The 27555-nt window shown below is 41.3% G+C and overlaps 1 protein-coding gene across 23 annotated transcripts in view; it reads left to right on the forward strand.

Annotated features, from left to right (window-relative positions):
• CELF2 (CUGBP Elav-like family member 2) overlaps positions 1 to 27555 on the forward strand; it is a 449189-nt gene that overhangs the window by 384488 nt on the left and 37146 nt on the right. For 18 of the 23 annotated variants that reach the window (XM_044280047.1, XM_044280053.1, XM_044280048.1 and 15 more), the window contains 3 exons: positions 2883 to 3041; positions 5272 to 5335; positions 24752 to 24883. In XM_044280047.1, coding sequence (XP_044135982.1) covers positions 2883 to 3041; positions 5272 to 5335; positions 24752 to 24883 — 355 coding nt within the window. The remainder of the gene's footprint in view (positions 1 to 2882; positions 3042 to 5271; positions 5336 to 24751; positions 24884 to 27555) is intronic. The other 5 variants (XM_044280064.1, XM_044280068.1, XM_044280070.1 and 2 more) reach the window with 1 other exon arrangement.

Genomic DNA, 27555 nt, shown 5'->3' on the forward strand with positions numbered 1-27555 from the left:
ATTAGTTACAATGTGCTGACAATGCGGGATTATCCCATTTATCTTAATATATAGTATTGGCACATGCTTATCTGACTTTCTGGCTGAGAATGAGGGTTTTGGCCTCTTGTTTAGGGGATCATAGAGGTTGGCCCCCACCTAACTTGGCATTCATTATAATTTATCATCATTTTGTTAACACAAACTGAATAACAATACAGTATCCCCGTTTAGAAGCTATAAAGGACATGCTAGGCATGGTCCCTGTCATATTTCATGGACCTATTTCATTCAAGGGTAGAACACTTTTTAATGTCATTCCATTTATGATAATGGCATCTGCTTTTGAAATTCACAAACTTATGAAATGTGGAGCAGGCAGAAAAGAATGAATACATAAGATATACACAATGAAGAAATTGTTTTCATGTATTGCATTGAGAGGGAGCTGCCAGAAATGGGATGTCAGGTTATAGTCAAGGCATCTAGGCAAACTCCTTTGTATTTTTATTCCATCTATTTATGGTCATTTATTTTGCTTCTTTCTAAAACAGCCTCATCTGCCTGTTACCAAACCATAAGATAAACCTCTTTTATACCTGATTGTACTCCATAATTACCGCTGTTTATGTCAGGCGGCATACAGAATAGATAATTCAGATGAAATCCTTCCCTGGTATAAACGCATTGATTCTTTGGCTCAAATTATCATCCAAGTGACAGGTCTCTAATCGGAAAGATTTATTTATTTTCTGAACCTGTTAGTTGTATTTATATTGATCAGCCTCATAATATTACAGTGGTAAAATGCCTATAGTAAATTCTAACAGAATACATATAGAGAGACATAGACACAATGAGCGTCTGTGTACCTGTGTAACAGTATGGTCTAAAAATGCTTTGTTTATGGACCAGAAGTTCAGAATGATGACCTTTTGTAAGTAAAGCCATTAAGGACCACTAGAAATGAGCGAATAATAGACAATTTTGATTCGGCTGATCCGCTGAAATTTACGAATTACTTTGTCACAAAGCGCATTTATTTTGTAAGTAGTGGGTGCAATGCCAGGGAGCTGCGATAGCGCCGCCCCTGTCATTGTACCCGTCAGATGCCGCGTTCATACATGATCGCAGCATCTGAGTGTAAAAACAGTGTAAAATTAACAATAATAAAAAAAATTTAATCAAACTCACTGCCTCCATTTGCTCCCGACGAGCTGCCCGCCGCCATCTTGCTTGAAGATCTGGAGCGAAATTTCACGCGGCGCGAGATTACATCATCACACTGGCAGGCATGGTGATGTTATACGTCACCACGCACGGGATTTTGGCCAAGACCTTTAATCGAGATGGAGGCTGGTGCCGGTCTTGAGCAAATGGAGGAGGTACGTTTAGTTTTTTACACTATTTCAGTCTAAATCGATTTGCTAACACAAAGCATAAGGAAATTCGGCTTCGAGGCGAATAGAATTTATCCTGAAATTCGGATCAAATTACACTTTGTGGGATTCGATTCGCTCATCTCTAAAGACCACCTAAGAAGAATTCCTATAACTCGCTTTTTAAGAGTCTAACCCCACCTATTTCCACCCATTCTTAATTAACTGGGTAGGATGAGGCAGTATGTCTTTAATACCTAGTGGTTGGAGTCTGTCACAAAAATGCAATGTAAGCTACGGTCAGCATATTATAGAGCAGGAGGAGCTGACCAGATTGGAGTATAGCTTTATGTGAAGAGATTCAGTAAAACATGTAATTTATTCATTTAAACTTTTGCTTATTCAGGGTTTTGAATTCAAGGAGGTGGTCCTAACAATGATAGTACTGATAGGACCGGCTCCTTGACTTCAAAGCTCAGAATGAGTAGAAATTTTAATAAAATACAATTTTTACTGAATATTTTCCCACAAAATTATATCTCCATCTGATCGACTACTCCTGCTCTTTAACATGCTGCCTGCAGCTCAAACATCATGGTTAATAGGACACGCTCCCTTTAAAGTAAACACTAAATATAGAAAATTTACAAAAATAACACTTCTCTCTGTTTCCTTTGATCCTATTTTGTCTCATATTAAAATAAATTAAAGTAAGAAACGAAATGTCTTTATGACTCAGGAGAGCAGCCAAGTCCTCCTCCTCCTCCTCACCCATCTGCACCTGGTTATAAGACAACTGGAGGCAGCAGGAGCCTCCCCCCTCTGCCCTGTCTGCAGTAGGACAAAAGATTGTCATGTCCCTCCCCATTGGTCATGCCCCCTGTCTGCTGGTTTTCAGCCAAATATGGAACTTATCAGCAGGAGATTAACCCCGAGTGTTCTGCAGGATTACTGCAAGGCTGTTTCAGAAACATGCGATAAGGTTGCAGACTGACAAATAGTGAGGACAATATTATCTATTGTTTAATTTATCACTTATTTCTAGGTTTGTGTTCTTTGAAGGCACTTTAAATTGACTGATTCTACCATACCATGATGTTAGGATCCATTTTGATCATAATCACCATCATTATTAACGTTACCTTTTTGTAATTATATATGCACTAGTGAATAAGGTACAGAACAAACATCACGTGTTTTAAGATTACATTAGATGATATTTGGAAATTAGGTGAATTGTCTAGGTGGTAGATCCAGCTTGCAATATTTTTCCGATGCTACGTGATTCAGAGATAGGCCTTTTAGTTAACACAAGTCATGTCATAGGGATGACTTACCACGGGACCTCTAATCATGCTGTACATACTAAGGTACTTCTACAAGATACCCAGCACTAAGAAGTGTTTAAATGTAATCATGTGGACTCCAGTAAGTAACCTAAGCTACATGCAGAAAAGTGGTGATCATGAAATCAATGATGTATTAGTTGTTATATCCATTTTGTTGTGGTCTGTCCTATTTCAGGGGTGTTCTTCACCAATAGTGGTGAAATTTGCTGATACACAGAAAGACAAGGAACAGAGGCGTCTACAGCAACAGTTAGCACAACAAATGCAACAGCTTAATACTGCCACATGGGGGAACCTTACTGGACTCGGAGGACTTACACCACAGTATTTAGCAGTAAGTAATTGCATAGATGTCAATAATAAGACCAATACTGTCTAAAACGTATTGTATTTGTACACTGATATTGGGTACTTTTGGAGCTAATATTATTAGTATGAGATAGTCCAGCACTTACAGAAAAAAATAAAATTTATGGGGTCATTTATCAAACTGGTGTAATGTAGAACTGGCTTAATTGCCCATAGCAACCAATCAGATTCCACCTTTGATTTTAACAGCTCCTTTGGAGAATGAAAGGTGGAATCTGATTGGTGGCTATGGGCAACTAAGCCAGTTCTACCCTACATCATTTTTATTAGGACATCTTCAAACACGTTTATGTGACACATGTCCGTTATATATGGCCATATTCACAGGGAGGCACAGCGCACCTGTGAGCCTCTCCCAGGCCAGTGACATCATGTTCACTGGTGACATGATCAGTTTGCAGCTCAGTCCTATTCAAGTGTAGGGGCCTGGGCTGCAGCTATACGATGATCGATGTTGTGCTTTGTAAGCACCATTACCTCTTCAAACAGCTGATCAATGGAGTGCTAGGAAATGGACCCCCATCAATCAGAGAATAGGCCATCAATATCAAAAGCCTGAAAAATCCTTTTAAATTACATGTATTAAAAAAATTCCCTCCTAACCACTGGTGTCCACTGAATTGAATGCCACTGCATGTAGACATTGCAGCAGCGCTCAACAATACTGTGGCCATGTTCTTCTGTGCCAGTATGTTACATAGCCCCAGCACAGGCAGTATACGGTTGTCTGTGCAGTATACGGTTGTCCCATATACTGCACAGTCTGGAAGGCACTGGTAGACTATGTACAGGATTGAGCTTTGCTCTGGGCAAGGCAGGAAATGAGTTTTTAATACATCTAGTAAAAAAAATGTGATCAACCCCTTTAATGTGTAGGGGATGCTCATACACTGGCTGAAAAATATGATGCTGATTTCAAGGGAAATATACACACTTTTTGCCATGTAAACAGATGCAAAAACATGCAAAATACCCTCCAGAGAGCACACCGACATATATGGAGAGTATTTTATGCTCTCCCATTGACTGAGGGACAAAACGCAATGTAAAACACTCCAACAAATGACCTGTCCCTTCTAGAATCTTTTTTTTTTAACACAGCAGTGTACAAATATGCACTGTTGTTGTTCATATATTTTTACACTGTTTTATGTGGCCCTATTTGCCGCTGAGAACAATAGGAAGCTGTTTTCAAGTATTTTTGAAGCATTTGATGCATTAAAATACTCATGTTTAGCTGTGTAAACATACCATTATAATTCATAAAATAAAGAAGATTATTGTTCTTAATCAATTTTTTTCTATTTTTATTGCATTTGCAACAATCCCATTAGTAGGTCGGGAATGTACATATTAAAAGTCCAATTAGTTGTCCTCTACTTTGCAGCATACAAGGTGCAGAGGTTAGAAAGGAAAAATCATCTGTCGAAAGGACAGTAGATGCAAGTTTAGTGCCTACGTGTGACTCCTAACGAAGAAGCACCACCGGCTTATAATTACCCTGCAGTACTCCACATAAGAAGGGATGAAAAATGATAACAGCGGGATAACATGTATGCACAACAACTAGTTTTCTGCAACACTGACATTTAATGAGTAATTAGTTTCCAACTCAAGGGGCCTTCAGGTTTATTAGTGCAAATCATAGTTAATGCTTCTTCGGGATTCACATAAGAGCGTTATAAATGTCTATGGCTAAAACCTGATAACACATAATCATCCAAGGGCACGGTACGCCAGTATATACCTATTCAATGCGACAGAAGCTCAGATCTCAGTCTCGTACTGCGAGGAAGACGTTTTAGAAAGAGGACAAGAATTGAGAATAATCTTTAAAGATGAGTTATGGTAACTACATTACTACAGAGGGCTTTAATTAGTCGCGCTGTGTCGGTTTAAATGTATTTAACACCTGGCTGTTAAAAAGACTAAATTGATTAATTGTTTTTAAAGCAGTCATTCTATTGAGTCCCCTTAGTGCGTGTGCTTCTCAATGCAGAGATTAGACATTGATATAGATTTACAGCTCCGACCCTGGGGACAACCTGTCCATCCATGAGCAAAAAGTCTTTAGGAAACAGAATATATGAAAAGGGAGGCGAGAAAGAGCCCTGTGTGCAAAGGCGCATATCAAGCAGCCAATTTGTCTCATTGTGGATGCCTCATTGCTTGATTTCTTCTTCTTTTATGTACAGCTCCTGCAGCAAGCCACCTCCTCCAGTAACCTGGGCGCATTTAGTGGTATTCAGCAAATGGCTGGTAAGTGGAGAAAAAAAGCATTTAATTTTAGCCAATTATGCCCTATTTTCTTCAGCTCTTAAGTTCTTTTGCGCTAATGACGCTCTGTTAAAAAGGGACACCCCTCTGTTAAATTCTCAATTGAAAACACTTGCTCTCTTAGAAATGGAAAATTTAACCAACTGCTCCGAGGTTGAACAAGTAGTTTATCCCGCATTAGTCACCCGCCATTTGTCCTAAGCAACCAATTGTAAAAGGCAGGAGAGCTTTTAGTCCCTGCAGCTGCATCATATTCTAATAATGGTGACGACAAAACAACCACAGGACCTAGCTTTAACTTCGATGGAGATTGCAATGTCCTGGCAACCCATTTAGTGACAACGCAGGCATTTGTACAGAAAGCGGTGAACGCTGGGATGAAAAATGTTCTGACCTTCTTTGGCAAAAGCTTAAATTACAGGCATCGAGTCGATATGGGATTAAAATCCATTTGAAACCACGCAGCGTGGACTGGTTGCAGAGGAAGCCCGAGACAACAAAATTACACAATAAACCTTCATTTTTCTTTCCTCATTTCCCTCCAAAATATAAAATGATCCTTTCGTTTCCAAAAAAATCAAAGCCGGCCTGTGTTTGAAAGGCTGTGAGTTGAAGAATTTCTCTGTAATGAGCTCTGCCTGTAGTAGCTGATGTGTAGTGATTAGTGAAAGGTCATTCCCACTGTGTGACCTTCCATGCTGATATTCTAGCTTAACATGGAGCCGCAGAAGGCAGGACGTGCGGTAAATCAGAGCTTGGATGCCCATTATGCCTGCCGCGAAAAACTGCGAGAAAGCTTTCTCCTTGTTTGATGCAAAAGCAAAACTATTTGGAGCATTAATGTGGCTGTATTTTATTTTAATCACGACCCCCACAGCATCAATGAATGTGTAATCTGCACAAACAAGGACAAAACGTCCCTGTTTTTTTCCCACCCTCTGCCGTTTTCTACAGTGCCGTGCCTACTTAACATTAGAGGCTGGGTCTCGCCTTTGTGTGTGTGGCGGGTTCTTTTGTCCTGGCTGTGCAGTACTGTTTTGCTATGCTATTATGCTTTGCATTTCACTAAATTATCATTGCCCTAAAATAGCAAAATCTGACAATTGAGGTAAAATTGACAAGTGACTGACAAAGCTTTGACATGTGGAAAAGCCATGATTTTCGCATAAAGGAATAAGCACATTCCACCCACATCCATAGAAGGGGTTTACATTTTAAAGCAATGCTTCAAATCACATTGATAGTATAATGTAAGGAGGGGGGCATAGTATGGCTTTAGTATATGTATTTCTCTATAACCCCTGATTTTAGCATCTCTAGGACCTCTGATTTTAATATCTGCATGATGCAGGATGATCAAAAGAAATTGGACGGAATGCAAATCCATCGCAGTGAGGTCGATACTTAGAGCCAACCAAGTAGTGCCAAGTATCTGTTGTTGTAGGAGCTTGTTCTTCTCAGCATCAGGGTCGAGTCAGCGTCAGCGAATGGATTTGGCCGATACCTCTCAGACTCAGTTCACATTACACTGAGAAAGCCAGTTATGTTCTAAACATGCCTATTGGGATCCATCAGTCGGAGCGGGAACTTTGGGTCATGGATGTATTTATTGGATGCCAAACAGACAATTCCTCACACATAGGAGATAATGGAATCTGATTAATGGAAACTGTTGAAAACCTCATAGCGTATCATTAAGCGGATGCCATTGTAGCCTATGAAGGATGGATGACCTTTTTAGCCATCTGCTTTTTCCAGCATATTGGTTAAATTATGGCCAAAAGCACAATTTGAATAACCTCAGTCAGACAGCGTGCAACATCTATTGCATAAGTCAGTCCATGATGGTGATAATGGTCTTTAGCAATGTTGAGATACATTACACTGCTTTATTTGCTAGAAGGTTCCAGATGACAATCTTCCTGGATTTTCCTGAGTTTTGTATGCTAAAAATATTTCAATAGACATAAGGAACTCATACATAAATGTGCAAAAAAATATGTTGCTGGGTTTCTGCTGTTTCAAGGGTCCGAAATACTCCCCCTCAAAGTGATCTGGGAAACCGTTTGTTTATTGGGCTAGCCTTGAGCCTTAGGCAGGCTTGAGGCTAAAGTAAAAAAATAAAAAATACATTTAAATTAAAATCACCTCCTTTCCCCATAATAAAAATAAACAACAACAAAGAAAGATCATTTGCACTGCGGCATCCCAAAACACTTGAACAACTTAAATATAAATAAAAAGAGGAAATCCAGCTTCCAAACGACCATATAAATGCTTTAATGAAAAAACGTGCTAAAATCCAGACATATACATCAGGTCTGCGAGTTTCAGATCAACAAATTCAGATCCTTACTCATGATCATGAGTAAGGATCTGAATTTGTTGATCTGAAACTCGCAGACCTGATGTATATGTCTGGATTTTAGCACGTTTTTTCATTAAAGCATTTATATGGTCATTTGGAAGCTGGATTTCCACTTTTTACTTAGATTCTATTGTCGCTGAGTTCCTGGCGATTTTCTGCGCTTCCATCTCAGACCGGGACCAGGTGAGCCTCGACTTCTGTTTTTTCTTGATTAACTTAAATATAAATATATCACCATAAGGCTCCATTTACACATCCGTAATAATGGGTCCGGTCTGTTCCGCAAATTGCGGAACAGGTGTGGACCCATTCATTCTCTATGGGGACGGAATGGATGGGGAGAGCACACTATGTGCTCTCCGCATCCGCATTTCTGGAGCGTGCCCCCGATCTTCCGGTCTGCGGCTCAGAAAAAAGTAGAACATGTTCTATTCTTGTCCGCAATTGCGGACAAGAATAGGCATTTCTATGGGGGTGCCGGCCGGGTGTATTGTGAATCCGCAATTTGCAGATCCGCAATGCACTACGGATGTGTGAATGGACCCTAATGGAAAAGAAATATAAATGGCCGATTTACCTTTTTTTCATTGCTTCTTCTCTCCCAAAAAAATCCAATAAAAAGTGTTTCAAAAGTCAAACACATATCAAAACGGTATTAGTACACACTACAAGTCACCTCTCAGAAAATGAGCCCTCACACAGCTCCTTAGACATAACTGTGAAAAAGTTATGGAGATCAGAATATCATGACACAAAGAAAAATATTATTTAAAATATCTTTTAAATATTAAATCATAAAAAAAATCTAAAAATGTGGTATTGCTGTAATAATATTGACCTTGAGAATGAAAGTAACAGGTCGGTTTTACAGCATAGGGAATGCCATAAAGGCAAAATCCATAAAACCACAGTTAAATTGCGTTTTTTTCCAATTCCATCCCATTTGGATTTTTTTTCCAGCTTCCCATTACATTGTATGCAATATTAAACTGTGCCATTAGAAAGTTCAACTTGTCCCACAAAAAACAAGCCCCATACAGCTAGGTAAATGGAAAAATAAAAAAAGGTATGGGTCTAAGAAGTCAAGGTTAAAAGCAAAAATGGAAACTTACAGGACTGGAAAGAGATTATTTATCTGTCCCACTAATGTTTTGGGGATTATACAGTATAATTGAGTATATATCAGATTAGCATACAATAAAAACTATCATTTTATTTTCATACTGTAATTTCCTTCACAGATGGCACTGACCATAGTATAAATGAAGGTAAAAATCTACTTCTGTCAGCTGCAGAGGTGGGAGGAAGAGTGACTTTCTCCCTGCAGCTTACACTCAGACAGTACGGTGCTGCTGTCTTAGAGTGAAGTGTTCAAAAGGACATCCCCCCGATCCAGTAAAGGACACTGTTAAGGTGGCGGATCCCTGTGGAGGTCACTGTCAAGGGGGTGGTATACTGTGAAAGTCACTGGTAAAGGGGAAGGCTGCTGTAAAGGTCAAAGTTAAGGGGGTAGGCTGCTGTGGAGGTCCAATTTGAAGGGACGTGGCACTGTGGGGGGGGATCAGTGTTAAGGGGTGGGGGGCTGTGGAGGTTACTGTTTTGGGGGCAGGGTCACTGTTATAGTGGATAGTGTTGATATCTTTTAACGACACACACAAACATGAAATTAAATAGATTAAATATACCCGGGTCCTTCAGCTAGTAGTATAATATATACCAAAAATCATCATCATAACATCTTATACTATGGAGCTAGCAGATATTAATGGCAGTGTAGAGGTCACTGGAAAGGTGCTGGCATGGCAATGTATCACTCATCCATATGCTCGTGAAGAGCCTGTTGTGGCCATCTTAATTGAAGAAACCATGAGAAATCACATTCACGGTGACGTGTTGACATTACCATGTCATCACGCTGTCCGGGTGCAGTGACGTCATCACTGACTGCCTTTTTTTTTACTGCCATTTCAGGGAAAATTGATTTGTGGTAAATCAATTTTTTTCCTGAAATTCAGATAGAAGTCAATTCATTTCACTTCCATTTACTCAACACTAATTATAAGGCTGTTGACTGCACTGTCTAGGTGGAATGTGTAAGTGAGCAATATACATATTTCTGTTAAGTCTACAGACTTTCCATGAACCCATATCCCACTTGACAGGAGGCTCTCAGCTGAGCACTTCTACCTCCTCATTTTAGACATGGAGGGATCATCACCCAGGGCCCAACCGATTAAAACTGATTACTGATTACTAACATGTCAGACGTTTGTTAAAGGGGTTGTACCATCACAGACATTGGAGGCATATAGCTAGGATATGCCTCCTATGTCTGATAGGTGTAGGTTACACCCATATCTTCGGCCGCCTTATATTCATTCCTATGGGAGCTCAGAAAAAAGTAGAACATGTTCTATTCTTGTCCGCAATTGCGGACAAGAATAGGCATTTCTATGGGGGTGCCGGCCGGGTGTATTGTGAATCCGCAATTTGCAGATCCGCAATGCACTACGGATGTGTGAATGGACCCTAATGGAAAAGAAATATAAATGGCCGATTTACCTTTTTTTCATTGCTTCTTCTCTCCCAAAAAAATCCAATAAAAAGTGTTTCAAAAGTCAAACACATATCAAAACGGTATTAGTACACACTACAAGTCACCTCTCAGAAAATGAGCCCTCACACAGCTCCTTAGACATAACTGTGAAAAAGTTATGGAGATCAGAATATCATGACACAAAGAAAAATATTATTTAAAATATCTTTTAAATATTAAATCATAAAAAAAATCTAAAAATGTGGTATTGCTGTAATAATATTGACCTTGAGAATGAAAGTAACAGGTCGGTTTTACAGCATAGGGAATGCCATAAAGGCAAAATCCATAAAACCACAGTTAAATTGCGTTTTTTTCCAATTCCATCCCATTTGGATTTTTTTTCCAGCTTCCCATTACATTGTATGCAATATTAAACTGTGCCATTAGAAAGTTCAACTTGTCCCACAAAAAACAAGCCCCATACAGCTAGGTAAATGGAAAAATAAAAAAAGGTATGGGTCTAAGAAGTCAAGGTTAAAAGCAAAAATGGAAACTTACAGGACTGGAAAGAGATTATTTATCTGTCCCACTAATGTTTTGGGGATTATACAGTATAATTGAGTATATATCAGATTAGCATACAATAAAAACTATCATTTTATTTTCATACTGTAATTTCCTTCACAGATGGCACTGACCATAGTATAGATGGCACACAGCAGACTATATTTGCCACTAGTCAGAATGTAATTTCTGCATTCCATGATCCTAGTAAGTTAGTCTATTGTACGTTAAAGTGATTGTTCACTTTTGTGAACATTTTCTACAGACCCTACAGCATGGCCGGACCTGCAGTGGTAATTATATTTACCCTGCCGCTGGTTTCCGTCTCCATAGCCACCCTTCCGGGTCTCCAGGTTCTCCGTGTCAACATATGGTTTAATGCCAGGTCATTTGACCACTGCAGCCAATGACTGATCACAGCAGTGACATATCACCCATGCATCACATGACCCAGTGACATGACGCATGGGTGACACATAATCACTGTCATTGGCGGCAGCCATCATGTGACCCGGTGTCAAACCGGATGTTGACGTGGGAAGACCCGGCATTTTTAGAGCTATCAAGGCAGTGATGGAGTCAGTACTTAGCGGTGGGGTGAATATAATACCATTGAAAGACCAGCCATGCTGTAGGGTCTCTGGTAAATGTTTAAAAATGTGAACAACCCCTTTAAAGGGAATCTGTCACCAGTTTTATGCTGCTAGTAGTAATGAAAGACCGGCACTCCCAAGTTGCTTTTTTGTGAATTATTCATTTATCTGTGATGCGTTTCGGTACTTCCAGTGCCTTTGTCAAACACAAAGGCACTGGAAGTGCCGAAATGCGTCACAGATAAAGTGACAATAAAGGAATAATTCACAAAAAAGCAACTTGGGAGTGCCGGTCCTTCATTACTACTATTCCCTGGGACACCATCCCTAGGACTGTGCACCCACACGCTACTACACAGTGCCGACTGATCTACACGATACACCAGTTTTATACTGCTAGGTTCTAACAGCTCAAGCGCATGCCAATGAGTCCCCATATTCATGAATAGGTAAAGCCAGGAGCTCATAAATATTAGGACTCTTAAGCATGTGCTGGAGCTGCTCAGTACATGATTTTAGCAAAACTCCTGGGTCTGGCAAAGGAAGTGGCCCATTATTTTGCTAATGGGATCTGTCCATTAGTTAGGACTGGTGGCATATTCCCTTTAAATGCAAGATATCACATGTACCGTAACTGTATGTTATAATTCACATATTCATCAACCAGCATAGCTGATCTATAGCCATCCAGGGTAAGATGCTGCTTCTTTAAATGTGCGTGACTGTTTTCTAATGGGAGTTTCCTGTCGGAAACTAGAGTTTATCACTTGAGGGTTTCTCATCTGTGCGTTTTATTGTTTTCTAGATTCTAACTTCAGTTCCAATAAGACTTTCAATATTTTTACTGGTACAAGTCTCTCCCCACAGATATTCTGTGATCAGTTGGTACAGCAACTCATTATTGCACTGGCATCTTTGAGTAATCTAAACCTGCTGTCTGACAATGAAAATTGGCCTGGAGATGTAAAGATCACTGAATTATTTTCTCATCTTAACACCTGCTGGCTGTTGATTTTTTTTCCCCTTTCATATTTACTTTTTATCCAATATATGAGTAAAGAGAGGCCAAAAGCCCAAGAATTCTGAAGGCAGGTTTATATATATAAATATATATATATATATATATATAAAAATATAATATATTCTGAACCAAAAATACATTTATAGATAACCCATAAATGCCACAGTGCTTTTTCTAAGCATTGTAAGCATACATTTATATAAATATATACATTTCTACAAGCATCTTTATGTGTGTACCAAAAATCACAATAGCGGAGATTATATGTTTATATTGTTTCTATATTTTAATTAGTTCAATGTGTCCAGTTTTAGACTTAGACTACATTGGATGTTCCACACATTCAGAAACTCTTGCAAATATATTTATTTGGTTAAAAAAGACATAGACAACAAGATTGGCAGTATTACTTAAAAACAAATAATGCACAGATATATTTTACACCATGAAATGCCAGGCAAAAACTATTATATCTCATATATAAAGCTGAGTGTATGTTTGTGTGTATGTGTATGTCCGCTAAAGGAATCTGCATCGTCGCATTTACAATCACAAAATTTGGCACACAGGTACATCAGGTGTCCGGGAAGGTTTTTCTCAGCTCTCTAGGACGTACCATTCCCAAGATATTCCCAAAAAATGCATTAGCCAATAGAAGCTTGGTCACATGACCATTATCCGCCAATAGAAGCTTGCACGTCCTTCAGTCTCCACATCACAGTTTTACTCCAGGTTTCCATAACAACCCAGCCATTTATCTTCACTGCTGTAGGAGAGCTTTAAAGGAAATCTGTCACAAGGATAATTGCTATTGCAGTAAAGCCATGGCCTAACAGCACTTAGTACCTTATTTCAAGATGTGCCTTTGTTCCAGCAATAGATGTTTTTATCCTCTGAAAATCCAGTTTATTCGGTATGCAAATAAGCCAGTAAGGTGCCCAAAGGGGCGTCACTCTTGCAGGAAAGAGCCCAGGCACGCCCCCTGCCACAATGTGTCCACTGTCAAAAGACTTAAAACCATGCCCCTAGGTCTCGCTAAGCCACAGGTATTCAAAAAATGAAGGTAAAAATCAACTTCTGTCAGCTGCAGGGGTGGGAGGGAGTGTGACTTTCTCCCTGCAGCTTACACTCAGACAGCACAGTGCTGCTGTCTTAGAGTGAGCTGTTCAAAAGGACATGCCCCCGATTCATTTAGGCTACGCCCTATCCCACTTCTCTGCCGACAGATTGAAAAAATGAAGTTAAAAATCAACTACTAGGTCCCATTAAGCCACACCCAGATCCGGTTAGACCATGCCCCCTCCCACACCTGAGCTGACGGGAATTGAAAAAATGAAGATAAAATCAACTTCTGTCAGCTGCAGGGGTGGGAGGGAGGGTGACTTTCTCCCTGCAGCTCACACTCAGACAGAACAGTACTGCTGTATTACAGTGAGCTGTTCAAAAGGACCCCCCCCCCCCCCCCGATCCGGTTAGGCCACAGCCCCTCCCACTCTTCAGCCGACAGATTGAAAAAATGAAGTTAAAAATCAACTTCTGGTCCCGCTAAGCCATGCCCTGATCTGGTTAGGCCACACCCCCTACACTCCTCAGCCAACAGGGATTGAAAAAATGAAGGTAAAAATCTACTTCTGTCAGCTGCAGAGGTGGGAGGAAGAGTGACTTTCTCCCTGCAGCTTACACTCAGACAGTACGGTGCTGCTGTCTTAGAGTGAAGTGTTCAAAAGGACATCCCCCCGATCCAGTAAAGGACACTGTTAAGGTGGCGGATCCCTGTGGAGGTCACTGTCAAGGGGGTGGTATACTGTGAAAGTCACTGGTAAAGGGGAAGGCTGCTGTAAAGGTCAAAGTTAAGGGGGTAGGCTGCTGTGGAGGTCCAATTTGAAGGGACGTGGCACTGTGGGGGGGGATCAGTGTTAAGGGGTGGGGGGCTGTGGAGGTTACTGTTTTGGGGGCAGGGTCACTGTTATAGTGGATAGTGTTGATATCTTTTAACGACACACACAAACATGAAATTAAATAGATTAAATATACCCGGGTCCTTCAGCTAGTAGTATAATATATACCAAAAATCATCATCATAACATCTTATACTATGGAGCTAGCAGATATTAATGGCAGTGTAGAGGTCACTGGAAAGGTGCTGGCATGGCAATGTATCACTCATCCATATGCTCGTGAAGAGCCTGTTGTGGCCATCTTAATTGAAGAAACCATGAGAAATCACATTCACGGTGACGTGTTGACATTACCATGTCATCACGCTGTCCGGGTGCAGTGACGTCATCACTGACTGCCTTTTTTTTTACTGCCATTTCAGGGAAAATTGATTTGTGGTAAATCAATTTTTTTCCTGAAATTCAGATAGAAGTCAATTCATTTCACTTCCATTTACTCAACACTAATTATAAGGCTGTTGACTGCACTGTCTAGGTGGAATGTGTAAGTGAGCAATATACATATTTCTGTTAAGTCTACAGACTTTCCATGAACCCATATCCCACTTGACAGGAGGCTCTCAGCTGAGCACTTCTACCTCCTCATTTTAGACATGGAGGGATCATCACCCAGGGCCCAACCGATTAAAACTGATTACTGATTACTAACATGTCAGACGTTTGTTAAAGGGGTTGTACCATCACAGACATTGGAGGCATATAGCTAGGATATGCCTCCTATGTCTGATAGGTGTAGGTTACACCCATATCTTCGGCCGCCTTAAATTCATTCCTATGGGAGCACCGAAAATAGCAGAATGACATGCTCTGCTATTTTCAGAAGTACCATTGAAATGAATAGGAGGCGCACTGCACAAGCACATCCACTGCTCCATTGACTTCTATAGGGCTGATGAAAATAGCCAAGCTAGCACTTGATCCCATAGGAAAGTATGTAGGGTGACTGAACATGCGTGGTGCGCCCTCTCGGATTTTGCCAGCTTATTTCTAAGTATAGGTGCAGGTCCTAGAAGTGGGACCTGTACCTTTCATACTTTAGGGACATATCCCCTTTAAAATGGTTTGTATCAAAAAATATATTATCCACGCTAGTGCATATTGGGTTAGGCCTTATGAAACTTTGTGTAGCAATGTATAGCCAGGTGCTGTCAGAGGTATCCTCTGCTAGAACCTTTGGAATTTGCCTTCTAAAAAACTGTGCCACATTTTTTCTTTCTGTTGGGTTCTATATGAAAACTACACAGTGACCCAGATTTACTGATGTATCTGCACCTAGAATGTGTCTGCAAAGTGATGAAAATTGGTGCATCTGGGCTTTTATTGTGTTTTCTAAATCATCCGCAGGAGGGTGGGCTTAGTAGGAAGGGTTCCTGGCTTCACAGGAAAGGAAGGGTGTCCTAAGATGCCCCATGAGGTGCCAAAATTGGGCGACAATTCTGATGTAAGATTCTGTCCTAAAGTAAGCCACCAATAGTTGGTAAAAATTTTGACAAAAGTGTCCAACTCTGCAGCACTGTTATCATCCCGCCTTAGGCACAATGATAAATCTGGTGCAGGACTAGACAGTGTCTCCAAGCTTATGCCTATAGGTTTAGCAAATCTGCCCCGGTGTGGCATATGAAATGGGAGGCATGCAAAGATGCAGTACAAATTGAGCTCATGTACCATATGTCCATGTACATGAGGCCTAATGCTCTGTTTAGATTGAGGTTTTTCAGAAATTTTTGCATAAAAATATTTAAATCTATTACATTTCAGTCTATTAATTAAATGAAGAATCTGTCAATGTGAGCTCAAAGTGTGATCACCTGTAGTATGTGATGTACAGGAGTAAATATACAGGGCCCGGTTTCACTAATGTGTCTGAGACACAAAAAAAGCATAAAAACCCTAGATGCGCCAATTTTTGGACACATTTTTGCAGTAGATACATTGGTAAGTCCCTAGACTAATGTGTTCTGGTGAATGCTCCCATATTGATTTCTCCATAAACAGGATCATCATTGCAGCCATATAGACTCTTTTATCATTCCTGCTTCATACCCGCTCCAGTCTAGCTGTCAGCAGCAGCATTTTAGCATGATATGGTATATATTACACACTGTGCGGTCCTTGCACTCTCATTATGTAGCCAATTATTCTGCTACTCCTATGGCTTGTTGGCTTGCCATTGTGTTACCCCCCAAGCGAAATGGGAGGCATCCATTGCCCATTACCATAATTCTATAAAACCATTACTTTTCTCACTGTAATAAGCATCTACTATTATAAAATCTATCCAGGATCTATCCGAATAAAAAGAATTCAGATGTCAGCACTTACTGGTCACCATTGCTAGTTGATCTGACCGCAATTCCCACTGCTGTCAACAGTTGTTAACAGCAGAAAAAAAGCAACATCTGCTTTGCTCCACGTATAGGAGACGGCAGAGTGCAGCGCTTGCCTGATGTTTTATTTAACACCTGTTGTGCTGTTTGCTTCAGGTTTGCAGCTGGGAGACTTTGATAATAAATTGCAAGTAGTTTATTTAAAGTCTGACTTGCAGGTGAACGTAGATTAACAAGGGCAGTACATGACTCTTGGCGCTATGGCATCCTCCGCACATTATTCCCCCAGCTGTGAACATTTCTATCACTTATGTCAAATAATTAATGGCGAGGACTGTAAATAAACAACATCATAGAAAATCATTTATTTATTATGACAATTTTACGCAATTTAAACATTGAAATTTTTTCATGAGACTATTTATTACTCCCAAAAAAAAATCTGTGCTGAAGATCTGAGCGCTGGTGCTGCATAGTAAAAAGCAATACCATCCTGAAGAATTCACCTAAGAGTATAAAGATTAGGGTCTTTCCTGGATATAAAGATTCCAATTTTTAACCCTTTAAGGACAGTTCCAGTTTTTGAACCCTTTGGTTTAAAGAGGACCTATCACCTCTCATCATGACATTCCTGTTTTAAAAATGACTTGCATTCCCCATGTAACAATTCTAGAGCATCTATTCTTACGGCTCTGTGTTCTGGAATTCCTGTACTATTCCTGCTAGAAGTTATAAATTAATTGCTGGTTATCTGCATTGAAGGTCCAATGGGTCTTACCAGCGTGTCCCCACACAGTCTGACACTATTCAAATCTCCCCCTTGTCCTTATGATTCTGTTTCACCATTTGTCAGGTTCAGATTCTGTCCTATCTGCGCAATGTGAACATGCGCCGTAATGACCTGTCGCCCACCAACCTTGCACCTCCAGCTCCCGCTGTAGCGGCTAACCCGGCACCAGCTCCGTCGACACCCTATGTGCCATGTTCTAGTCCTCGTTTGTCAGCTTCGCCAAGTTTTGATGGAGACCCTAAACAGTGCAGAGGATTCATTAATCAGTGCATTCTGCACTTTGAGCTAATGCCACATCAGTTTATTTCTGACCGAGCCAAGGTCGCTTTTTTAATGTTGCACCTTACAGTAGAAGCCCTGGCCTGGCTCAACCCACTCTGGGAGAGGTGTGACCCAGTCATTATGAATATACAGGCCTTCCTAGAGGCTTTCCGTACGGTGTTTGACGAGTCAGGACGCACCACCTCAGCTGCGTTTTCTATACTGTGGTTGCGCCAAGGAAGTCAGTCCATGGGCCAGTATGCAGTCCAGTTCCGGACACTGGCCTCTGAATTGGGCTTAAATAGTGAGGCTTTAGTGGCCGTCTTTTTGGAGGGTCTCTCCTGAAAAATTAAGGATTAACTGGCCGGTCGGGATGTTTCCTCTACCCTGGATGACCTAATTTTCCCTGGCCACCCGGATTGATCTGCACTTCCAGGAGCATGCTAAGGAGGTAGCACGTGAGAGTAGACCATATCATCCAGCGTCTTCAGTCCCTCAGCCTTCTACATCTGCGGCTGTGCCACAACCCTTGCAGGGTGACTGAGTCAGGCTGACTGAGCAAGAACGTTGTCACCATCGTACAAGGGGGCTTTGCTTCTATTGTGGCGGTGCATGTCATCTTCTCTGTTCCTGTCCTCTGAAGCTGGGAAAACTCCCGAGCATAGGGTCTGTTGGGGAAGCGACCCTAGGTGAAGACAATTCCTCTCCTCCTCTGACTCTGCCAGTAACCTTGTCGTTAGGCGATGTTCGATTTACGGAGCCGGTACTTCTGGATTCCGGATCAGCAGAGAACTTCCTGCAACAATGCCTAGTGGATCGTCATCAGATACCTGTTTGACGCCTGCAGAATCCTCTGATGGCATCGTCCATCGATGGAAAGGCTCTATCTGAGTCCATGCAGTTCATCACGGAACCTGTAAAATTACAGGTGGGAGCGCTTCATTCTGAAGAGATTTCGTTCCTGGTTTTCTCAAGTCTGTCTCATCCTCTCCTCCTGGGACTTCCGTGGCTTCGTGTTCATGAACCTGTCCTTGACTGGAGGTCCGGAGAGGTGCTTTGTTGGGGACAGTCCTGTCTTGGGAAGTGTCTTTCTTCTTTTCAACTAGCTCGGTCACCTGGGGTTCAACCCAATCTCCAGGGTCTGCCAGCAGCCTATCATGCTTATGCAGATGTCTTTGGGAAGAAGTAAGCTGAGACGCTACCTCCTCACAGACCGTATGACTTCCCTATTGACTAGATTCCGGGCTCCTCGCCTCCTGCATCTATTCCCTGGCACCAGCAGAGACTCAGTCCATGTCTGAGTATATCAAGGAGAACCTCGACAGAGGATTTATTTGCAAATCTTCCTCTCCGGCTGGTGCAGGTTTCTTTTTTGTGAAGAAGAAAGATGGCTCACTATGTCCATGCATCGACTACAGGGATCTTAACAAGATACCCGTAAAACATAAGTACCCTCTTCCCCTAATTCCTGAATTGTTTGATCACCTCAGGGGATCTATCGTTTTCTCCAAATTACACCTACGTGGGGCCTACAACCTGATCAGGATTTGCCAGGGGATGAGTGGAAGACCGCCTTCACCACCCGCGATGGTCACTATGAATACCTGGTAATGTCCTTTGGACTAAGCAATGCCCCTGCAGTGTTCCAGGAATTTGTTAATGAAATCTTCAGAGACTTGCTATATTCCTTTGTTGTGGTGGACCTAGATGGTATCCTTGTTTTTTCTTCAGATTTGGCTACTCACCAGAAGCAGGTTCATCTGGTCCTTTAAAGGCTAAGAGAAAATCATCTGTACGTCAAGTTTGAGAAATGTTCCTTTGAGCAGTCCTCTCTGCCATTCCTAGGATACATAATATCCGATACTGGTCTGCAGATGGATCCCGAGAAGCTGTCAGCGATTTTAAAGTGGCCTCGTCCTTCAGGCTTAAAGAGGACCTTTCACTTGTATATACTATGTGAACTGAGTATGCTGCCATATAGAGCGGCGCCAGGGGATCTCACTGCACTTACTATTATCCCCGGGCGCCGCTCCGTTCTCCCGTTATAGGCTCCGGTACCTTTGCTCCTTAAGTTATAGTAGGCGGGTCTTCCCTTGTCCTGTGGGCGTCTCCTTCTCCTAGGCTGCAGCGCTGGCCAATCGCAGCGCACAGCTCACAGCCTGGGAGGTTTTTTTCTCCCAGGCTGTGAGCTGTGCTCTGCGATTGGCCAGCGCTGCAGCCTAGGAGAAGGAGACGCCCACAGGACAAGGGAAGACCCACCTACTATAACTTAAGGAGCAAAGGTACCGGAGCCTATAACGGGAGAACGGAGCGGCGCCCGGGGATAATAGTAAGTGCAGTGAGATCCCCGGGCGCCGCTCTATATGGCAGCATACTCAGTTCACATAGTTTATATAAGTGAAAGGTCCTCTTTAAAATCAATCCAGCGGTTCCTGGGATTTGCCAACTACTATTGCCAGATTCCTGAGCAACCTCGTGGTTTTAGCTTGTCTCTCTCCAAGTCAAGTTCTAAGGTGTCTCTCTTGTCTGCTTCGCTGTGTATCGGATCTTGCTTATTGAACTCCTGGACTTTGCCTGTTTGCCGCCTGCCCCTGACCTCGGATCTCATTTATGGACTTTGTTTGTTTACCGCCTGCCTCTGACCTCGGACTTTGCTTACTGACTTTGATTGATTGCCGCCTGTCCACACCCAGAACCTCCTGCTTGCACCGAGTACTCTGACCCCCTGGTCAGCTGCCACTGACTCGGGGACAGCTATGGAGTAGCCCCTGACAATTACCCTTACGGCCCAAGCCTATCTTCACCATCAGAGGCTCTAGTGAAGACCAGGGAGTGGCTTTGTTACGCCCCTCCAGAGTATACCCAGTCAATAGCGCAGTGGGTCCACACCCGCTTGCATAACAATAGATAGATAATAGATATGGGATAGATAGATAGATAGATAGATAGATAGATAGATAGATAGATTAGATAGATTATAGATTGAATAGATAGATATGGGTGATAGATAGATCAGATAAATTCTACAATTTTCAAAATAGCTCTGGAAAAATCTAAATTGCCCTGTGATTGGCTGCCAAAACATATCAGTTGCATCCTAGAATATTTGCTTTTGGCAATACCTTTTCCTTTATTGCCCATACTAAATTCTATAGATAAGGCCTAATGAGGCTGACCTCATTTTATGTGGTATATTACAAATTGCCCTGTGTCATGTATTAATTAGAATATTTCTTCCTGTGATATTCACCGACATTTCCATCCAGAATAATTACTCACAATGAAACAAGCAGGACATTGTTCACACAGCAGCTTATTCTGCTCTGAAATAGAACGACTAATGTGTAATTAATCTTATCGCTTACGCTCTGTATTGGCCATTTTACATTATTATATCGTGTATTGAGGCTCTGTATGAAGAATTATTCTTGCTTGTCATGTTTACCACACATCAGGGGGAAATGCATGTTAATGTAATAATGTAAAATAATCCATTGCTTGTCATTTCTCGTGGAGATTGCACAGAACGTTTTATAGCCAGCAATACATTATTAGGAGTAGATTGTTCCTGCATGGTAGATGTTATCACATACACAGTATCCTGAATACAAATGATTGTCTTCTAAATCATCACCAGATTTACAACATGCTGACCCTAATCTTATTTATTGTAACAGTAAATCTGCTTTATAGTAATCAGTAATAACTAATGTGGATCTAAAATGCAGTCGGGTGTTGGGATTCACACATTCATTTTACATTTTTGCTTGATAGATGGACAGACAGATAGATAAGATGATTAGAATTAGGTGCATAGGTATGTTTTGGGTGGTTAGTTAGTGGTATGGCCTAGTGCAGAAAAAAAAATTGCTGATAGATAGATAGTCATATAGAGAATGTAAAGAAGCTAAAGAAAACAACTACCGCGCACATTAGGGTTCTTAGATACATGCAGAGAAGAATAGTCCAGGTGATAATTGCTTTCTAGTGTGCATGAGCATGTCTGGAAAGGGCATCCTCTGACATTGAGCAGACGCAGATCGCACTTGTAAATAGGCCCTTATTTTCACAGAGCGGCATCTGTGGCTGCACAGACACACCAACATTTTTCAGTGAATGCGCTAATAGGCCTTGTGAGAATGTTTTTATAACCACCCATCTGTCAATTTTTAACAGGCCTGATTGGCAAGCGCTCATAACAACTGACATCTGTTCATGCTTATTGATATGCAGATTTATGGTAATGATTATGAACAATAAGACAAAAAATACCTAAGGTGAATGTCACATTTTTACTTGCTAGCCCTAAAGAAAATAAACCTGTAAATTAATAAATCTCATTATTTAATCTATTGGAAAATATATGCTGTCGCCACAAGATCGGACGCTATATTGAAATGAATTCTTTTTTTATTTATAATTTTTATTAAATACACCATTATTTCCATGATAAAGCAATTATTATTCCTTACCCAACACCCTCCCTGGCCCCCACCCCCCAAAAAAGTGAAAAAAAAAAGTGAAGAATAGAATAGATTCTAGCTTAGAAAATGTATGACACTGTCAAACAGGAAAAATCTAGTATGGAAATTCAAATATGCAAATATCAAGGCAAAAACAGAAAGACTACCTGAAGGGGTTCTCCGGGCTTTTACTATTAATTACCTATTCTCAGGATAGGTCATCAATATCAGATCGGCAGGGGTCCGACGCCCAGCTGTATGAGGAGAAGGCGCGCACAGTGTTATTATTAATGCTTGCTCGCGATGATCTCTTCAATTCTCGGCCTGTGTAAAAGGGCCCTTAAAGGGGTTGTCTAAGATCTATAATGCCGCCCCACCCGGGCCCCTCACACAGGTTATACTTACCTCACTTCTAATGCTGGCACAGTCGTCACTGCTTTTCCCTGTGGTGGAGGGGAGGAAAGCAGCCAATAGCAGGCAACGTCGGGAACTTCTTATACTGGCAGCGGCGGCCGTGCCAGTATAACAAGCGGGGAGCAAGGTAAGTACAGCCTCTGTGAGGAGCCCGGGCCTATGGTTGGGCATTATAGATTTTAGATAACTCCTTCAAGGCTCACTTCACATTTTTCTAATCCTGGATGGACAAGCTCTTTACGGTCTACCTGAAAACCAGTGTAAGTTAGGAAGAGTAAACGCGCATTGAGATACCATATAGGGGAATCTGTTATAAGGGGTTATACTTCAGGAAGGTGATTCCTAGACAGAAACATGTGCCATTTATCAGTTATTTTACTGAATATTCCTTTATTCTCTGAAATAAGATGTAGTAATTATGTCAGTTGTGCAAAGGGTGGAGAATATTTATTTAACTCATCAAACCCTCAACCTATTACACAGCGATGTACAGAGATTGTCATCACTCAACGTCCCCATTAGGGATCACAATCTAATCAGTATGTCTTTGGTGTGTTGGAGGAAACCTACACAAACACCGGGAGAACTCCTTGGAGATGTTTCCCTCGGTTGGAGTCAACACCAGCTCTGCAAGACAACAGTACTAACCACTGAGCATCTACCACTATTCACATTGGCAGCATGGCTTCTCTTTTAGGCAGCATTCACAGTTGCGTTGTGATTCCAGCAAGCTGTTCCATTAGCCTTTTCCAGGATAAATGCTACCTGTCAGCCATTCAACATGTGCCGCATGGAGCAGTATTTGCCCTGCCAAACTGTCTCCCATTATAGTCAATGGGGATCCAGTGGTAAGTGGTTGTGTCCGGCAGTGCCAGATATGGTGAGCTCGGGTCCCCTGATCCTCTGTCAGATCAGGCTGCCAGATTCCCAGCACAGCCTCACAGGATCCATGATGTATCTAGCAGATATATTATGATGAGTGTTTTTCTTTTTCTACATACAGTAGCTATTAGGCCTCATGCACACAACTGTTGTCTGGGTCCACGTCTGATCTGCATTTTTTGCAGATCACACGTGGGCCCATTTATTTCTGTGGGTCTGTAAAAAGAATGTGGGCGTCCATGTGCTGTCCGCATCCATGCGGCCACTCTGCGAATTGTAGAACATGTTCTTTCCTGAATAGGTAGTTCTATTAATAAAATGCAACATGCACATGGCCGGTATCCATATTTTGCAGATCCGCGGTTTGCAGGTTAGTCTTGCAGATTTGTGCACAAGGACCATATTTCTGCACACAATTTTTTGCACTAGTGGAGCACAATTAAGTGGAATATATCATGTCAGTTTTTCTTTAGTCTACATTGCATCATTTGTGCCAGATTGATCGCCATTGCCTGTTTGGTACACTTGGACAGCACCTTCGTCTACTGATGTTACTCCACTGTTTACTCCGCCCGCTACTGGGGGTGAGAGTCTGACGTTTTTGCAGCTTTGGCCTATATCTTGCCTAGATAACACCCACTTTCCCATCCAGTTTTCCAATGTGGGGAGAGTGGCGTGAAATCACAAAAAGTCACAAAAAAGTTCAAAATTTTTGTGCAATAAAATTGTGTGGCAAAATTTGCAACTTTTTTGTGACTGAATTCTGCTGCCTGGAGCTTCTGAACGCAATTGCAGAAAAAACTGAATGAACTTGCGTGCAAAACCATAATTTTTTCCTGCACAGGAACCTGCTCGTGTGAAAGAGGCTTTAGTGTTTAGTTCTAGAACCTTGACCTTGACTTATGACACTGCTGAGATACCTTTAGATTTTTTAACATTGACTAAAGTGAATACAGTCCGTATTTAACTTTTTGGTGAATATGATGTTTTTAAGATTACATTTGGCTCATGTAATTGAATAGGCTCAGAAGACATGGATGAGTATTATGTACTATTGAAATGGACTGATACATAGAATTCCATTAACTTTGTGACAAAATCATTTCCATGAAGTCATTTTCACATTTCATCACAATGAGCAAAGCAGGAAGCAGGAAGAGGTGAATTCTTTTTTTTTTTTTACTTTATCCCTGAAGGTTTCTTTTGTTTCCTACACAGGCATGAATGCTTTGCAATTACAGAATTTGGCTACTTTAGCAGCTGCAGCAGCCGCAGCCCAAACTTCTGCAACCACCAATGCAAATCCTCTCTCCACAACGACTAGCGCACTGGGAGCGCTAACAAGCCCGGGTGAGACGTGTTTTCTGTTTGTCAAATGGAACATTCGTCCAGGATGTTCAAAGAAAACATTTGTGTCGCCAATTCCATCTTTTTTTTTTTATCATTGAACAGTATTGAGGGGAGGGGGTTTGAAGAATTTCTAAATTTTTGATGTACTAATTGTTCTTGTTAACATTTTCATCATATTTGATTTTATTTCATTCCCCATCCTTTTGATTAGTTTGATGTGGTCATGATACTTGGTTGTGGTGGCCCGGCTGCATGTAACATAGGTCCCATTTATATAAATTGACACAAGCCAGTGTTCAGGGGTGCTCCTAGCCTTTCTGCTGCCTGAGGCAAAAATTTTAATGATGCCCCCATGCCAAATTCTCAACCTCACAGCCCTAATGTTAAAGAAATACTTGGAAAACATTACATACAGCACTGCAAAACATACAGCGTAATACAGCTCCACATACCTCTTACATCCAATGATACCTCCTCTGATATAGAACTTGTCATTCTTCATCTTCACCATTCGGACCAGACAGCTATGATTATTTCTTTCAGCTATGTCTTGTCTCTGTAGAGTTTGACAGACATCTTAGTTTCCTACTTTTCTATCATCTTCCCTGTCTTCTGAAAAACCCATTCTGCCACCCCCAATACTGTGCCCACTCTGTTCCGCACTACTATACTACAGAAACAGATAATTCCCCCTTAAAAAACTGGTGCAACATAATTATTGTCAGGTAGTGCCTTAAAAATAACTGTGCCCAGCAAATAGTGTCCCTGACACTAATAGTATTGACTATTCGATAATTATGCTAAGCTGATACTGTACCAGGGTTTCCCCCCCAACAGTAATAGTGCTCCAAAAAGTCCCAATAATAGTATAACTGTCTGCCATAGTGCACTTAGTGTTAACAGTGCCCCCACAGTCTACAGTGCCTCCAATAGTAATAATGATCTCATAGTGCCCATACTAGTAATCATGTTCCCCATTGTCCCCCAGTAGTAATAAAGCCAATTATAATGCCTCCCAGTAGTAATAATTGCCTTTATAATGTGTACCAGTAGAAAAAATGCCCCTAATGTGTGCCAGTGCAACAAATGTGCCCTTAAATGCCAGTACAAAAATGGCCCCTTATAATGTGTGCCAGTAGAAAAAAATGCCCCTTATAATGTGTGCCAGTAGAAAAATGCCCCCTTATGTGTACAAAAATATCTCCTTCTGTGTGCCAGTACAAAATATATACTTTTTTAGTGCCCCTATTAGAATAAATGTCCCCATAGTACCCCCCTTATAATGTGTGCCAATACAAAATAGCCCCCTGCAGTGTGCCAGTCCAAAAATGCTCCCTTATAATGTGTCAGTACTTACAAAATTCCCTCTTATGCATGCCAGTACAAAAATGCCCCTTTTTAGTGCCTCCAGTGGAACTAATGTCCCGATATTGACCCCCCCCCCCCCAGTTATAATAATGACCCCTCATAGTGTCCCAACAGCATACTGCCGCAGAAAGATTAAAAAAAACACAAATACTTACCTCCACGTCACTGTCAGGATGTGGTGCAGGGCACAAGCCTTTTCCGGTCTGTGTTCTGAGCTGTATACTGCCTGTTTCAAGTGGCATGATGATGATGACATCATCATGACATTTATGATGTCCTCCGATAGCTTACAGACTCTAGGCCTTAAGCCTATCAGAGCGAACTGCAGGGCAGGGAGACACAGCATTCAACTGTATCACCATCCAGAGAATGTAGAAACATGAGCACTTCCATAATGGAGGCATTCATTGCCCAAGGCACTGCCGCTGCCGCCCCCCACTCGTCCCTAGGTAGTGCCGCCACACCTCGCCTCGTTAGCAGTGCGCCCCTGCACATGTTTAGTTCCAGGAAAAGAAACATTGTTTACGTGAATATCAGTCCATATGTAGATTGTATTTATTTGTGCATCCTTTTGAGCCTATCATATATTTTTTCATTGCTTCCTTTGGAAACAACACAGCTGTGTTTTCTAGCATCCCATGTTGATGACACCAATTACCAGTTAAAGAGAGTATGCTTGTCAATGCAGCATTGCTATCTTAATATATTAATTTATTTCTGTTGTCTCTCATTAAGATAATAACTTTAGCAGCTCAATGCTTTCAGTAGCTATAACTCAGTAGCTATAACCAGCCCCTTTACATTTTTTCATTTTGAGTATTTGTAGCCTGATTTCTGTATTCACACATTTAAACACAATGCAGTGGCTATCCTATAACAATTAAGACTGACTATTTGTATAGTTGTTTTATTCTTGCGAAACGCCGCTTCTTTACCTAAATTAAACAAGGCACTTACAAAATTATTATGTAATATATATTTAAAGGGAGTCTGTCAGCAGTTTTAACCATTCCAAACTGAATTTATTTAAACTTTTCGCTATTTTGAGTCAATTCCATCAGTCATAACCATGGAATTTTGCTGTAACTAGTCCTTCCTTTTCAGTCAGTGAATAATACACTTTTATGGCTAAAATCGTGCAGAGCTTTTTCTGCATTTTTCAGGGAGTTTTCATTGGTGCTGTTCAAAATGCTGCAGCTAGATGTTACTTTAAAGTCTAGAGAGTCACATTTGCCAATGCCTTCTAACTTGTAGACAGCGTTAGACTAGACGTCCCAGTGGTGTGTGCTATATGATAGATTTGG

Source organism: Bufo gargarizans, chromosome 2 (assembly GCF_014858855.1).
Source record: "Bufo gargarizans isolate SCDJY-AF-19 chromosome 2, ASM1485885v1, whole genome shotgun sequence".
Lineage (NCBI taxonomy): Eukaryota > Metazoa > Chordata > Amphibia > Anura > Bufonidae > Bufo > Bufo gargarizans.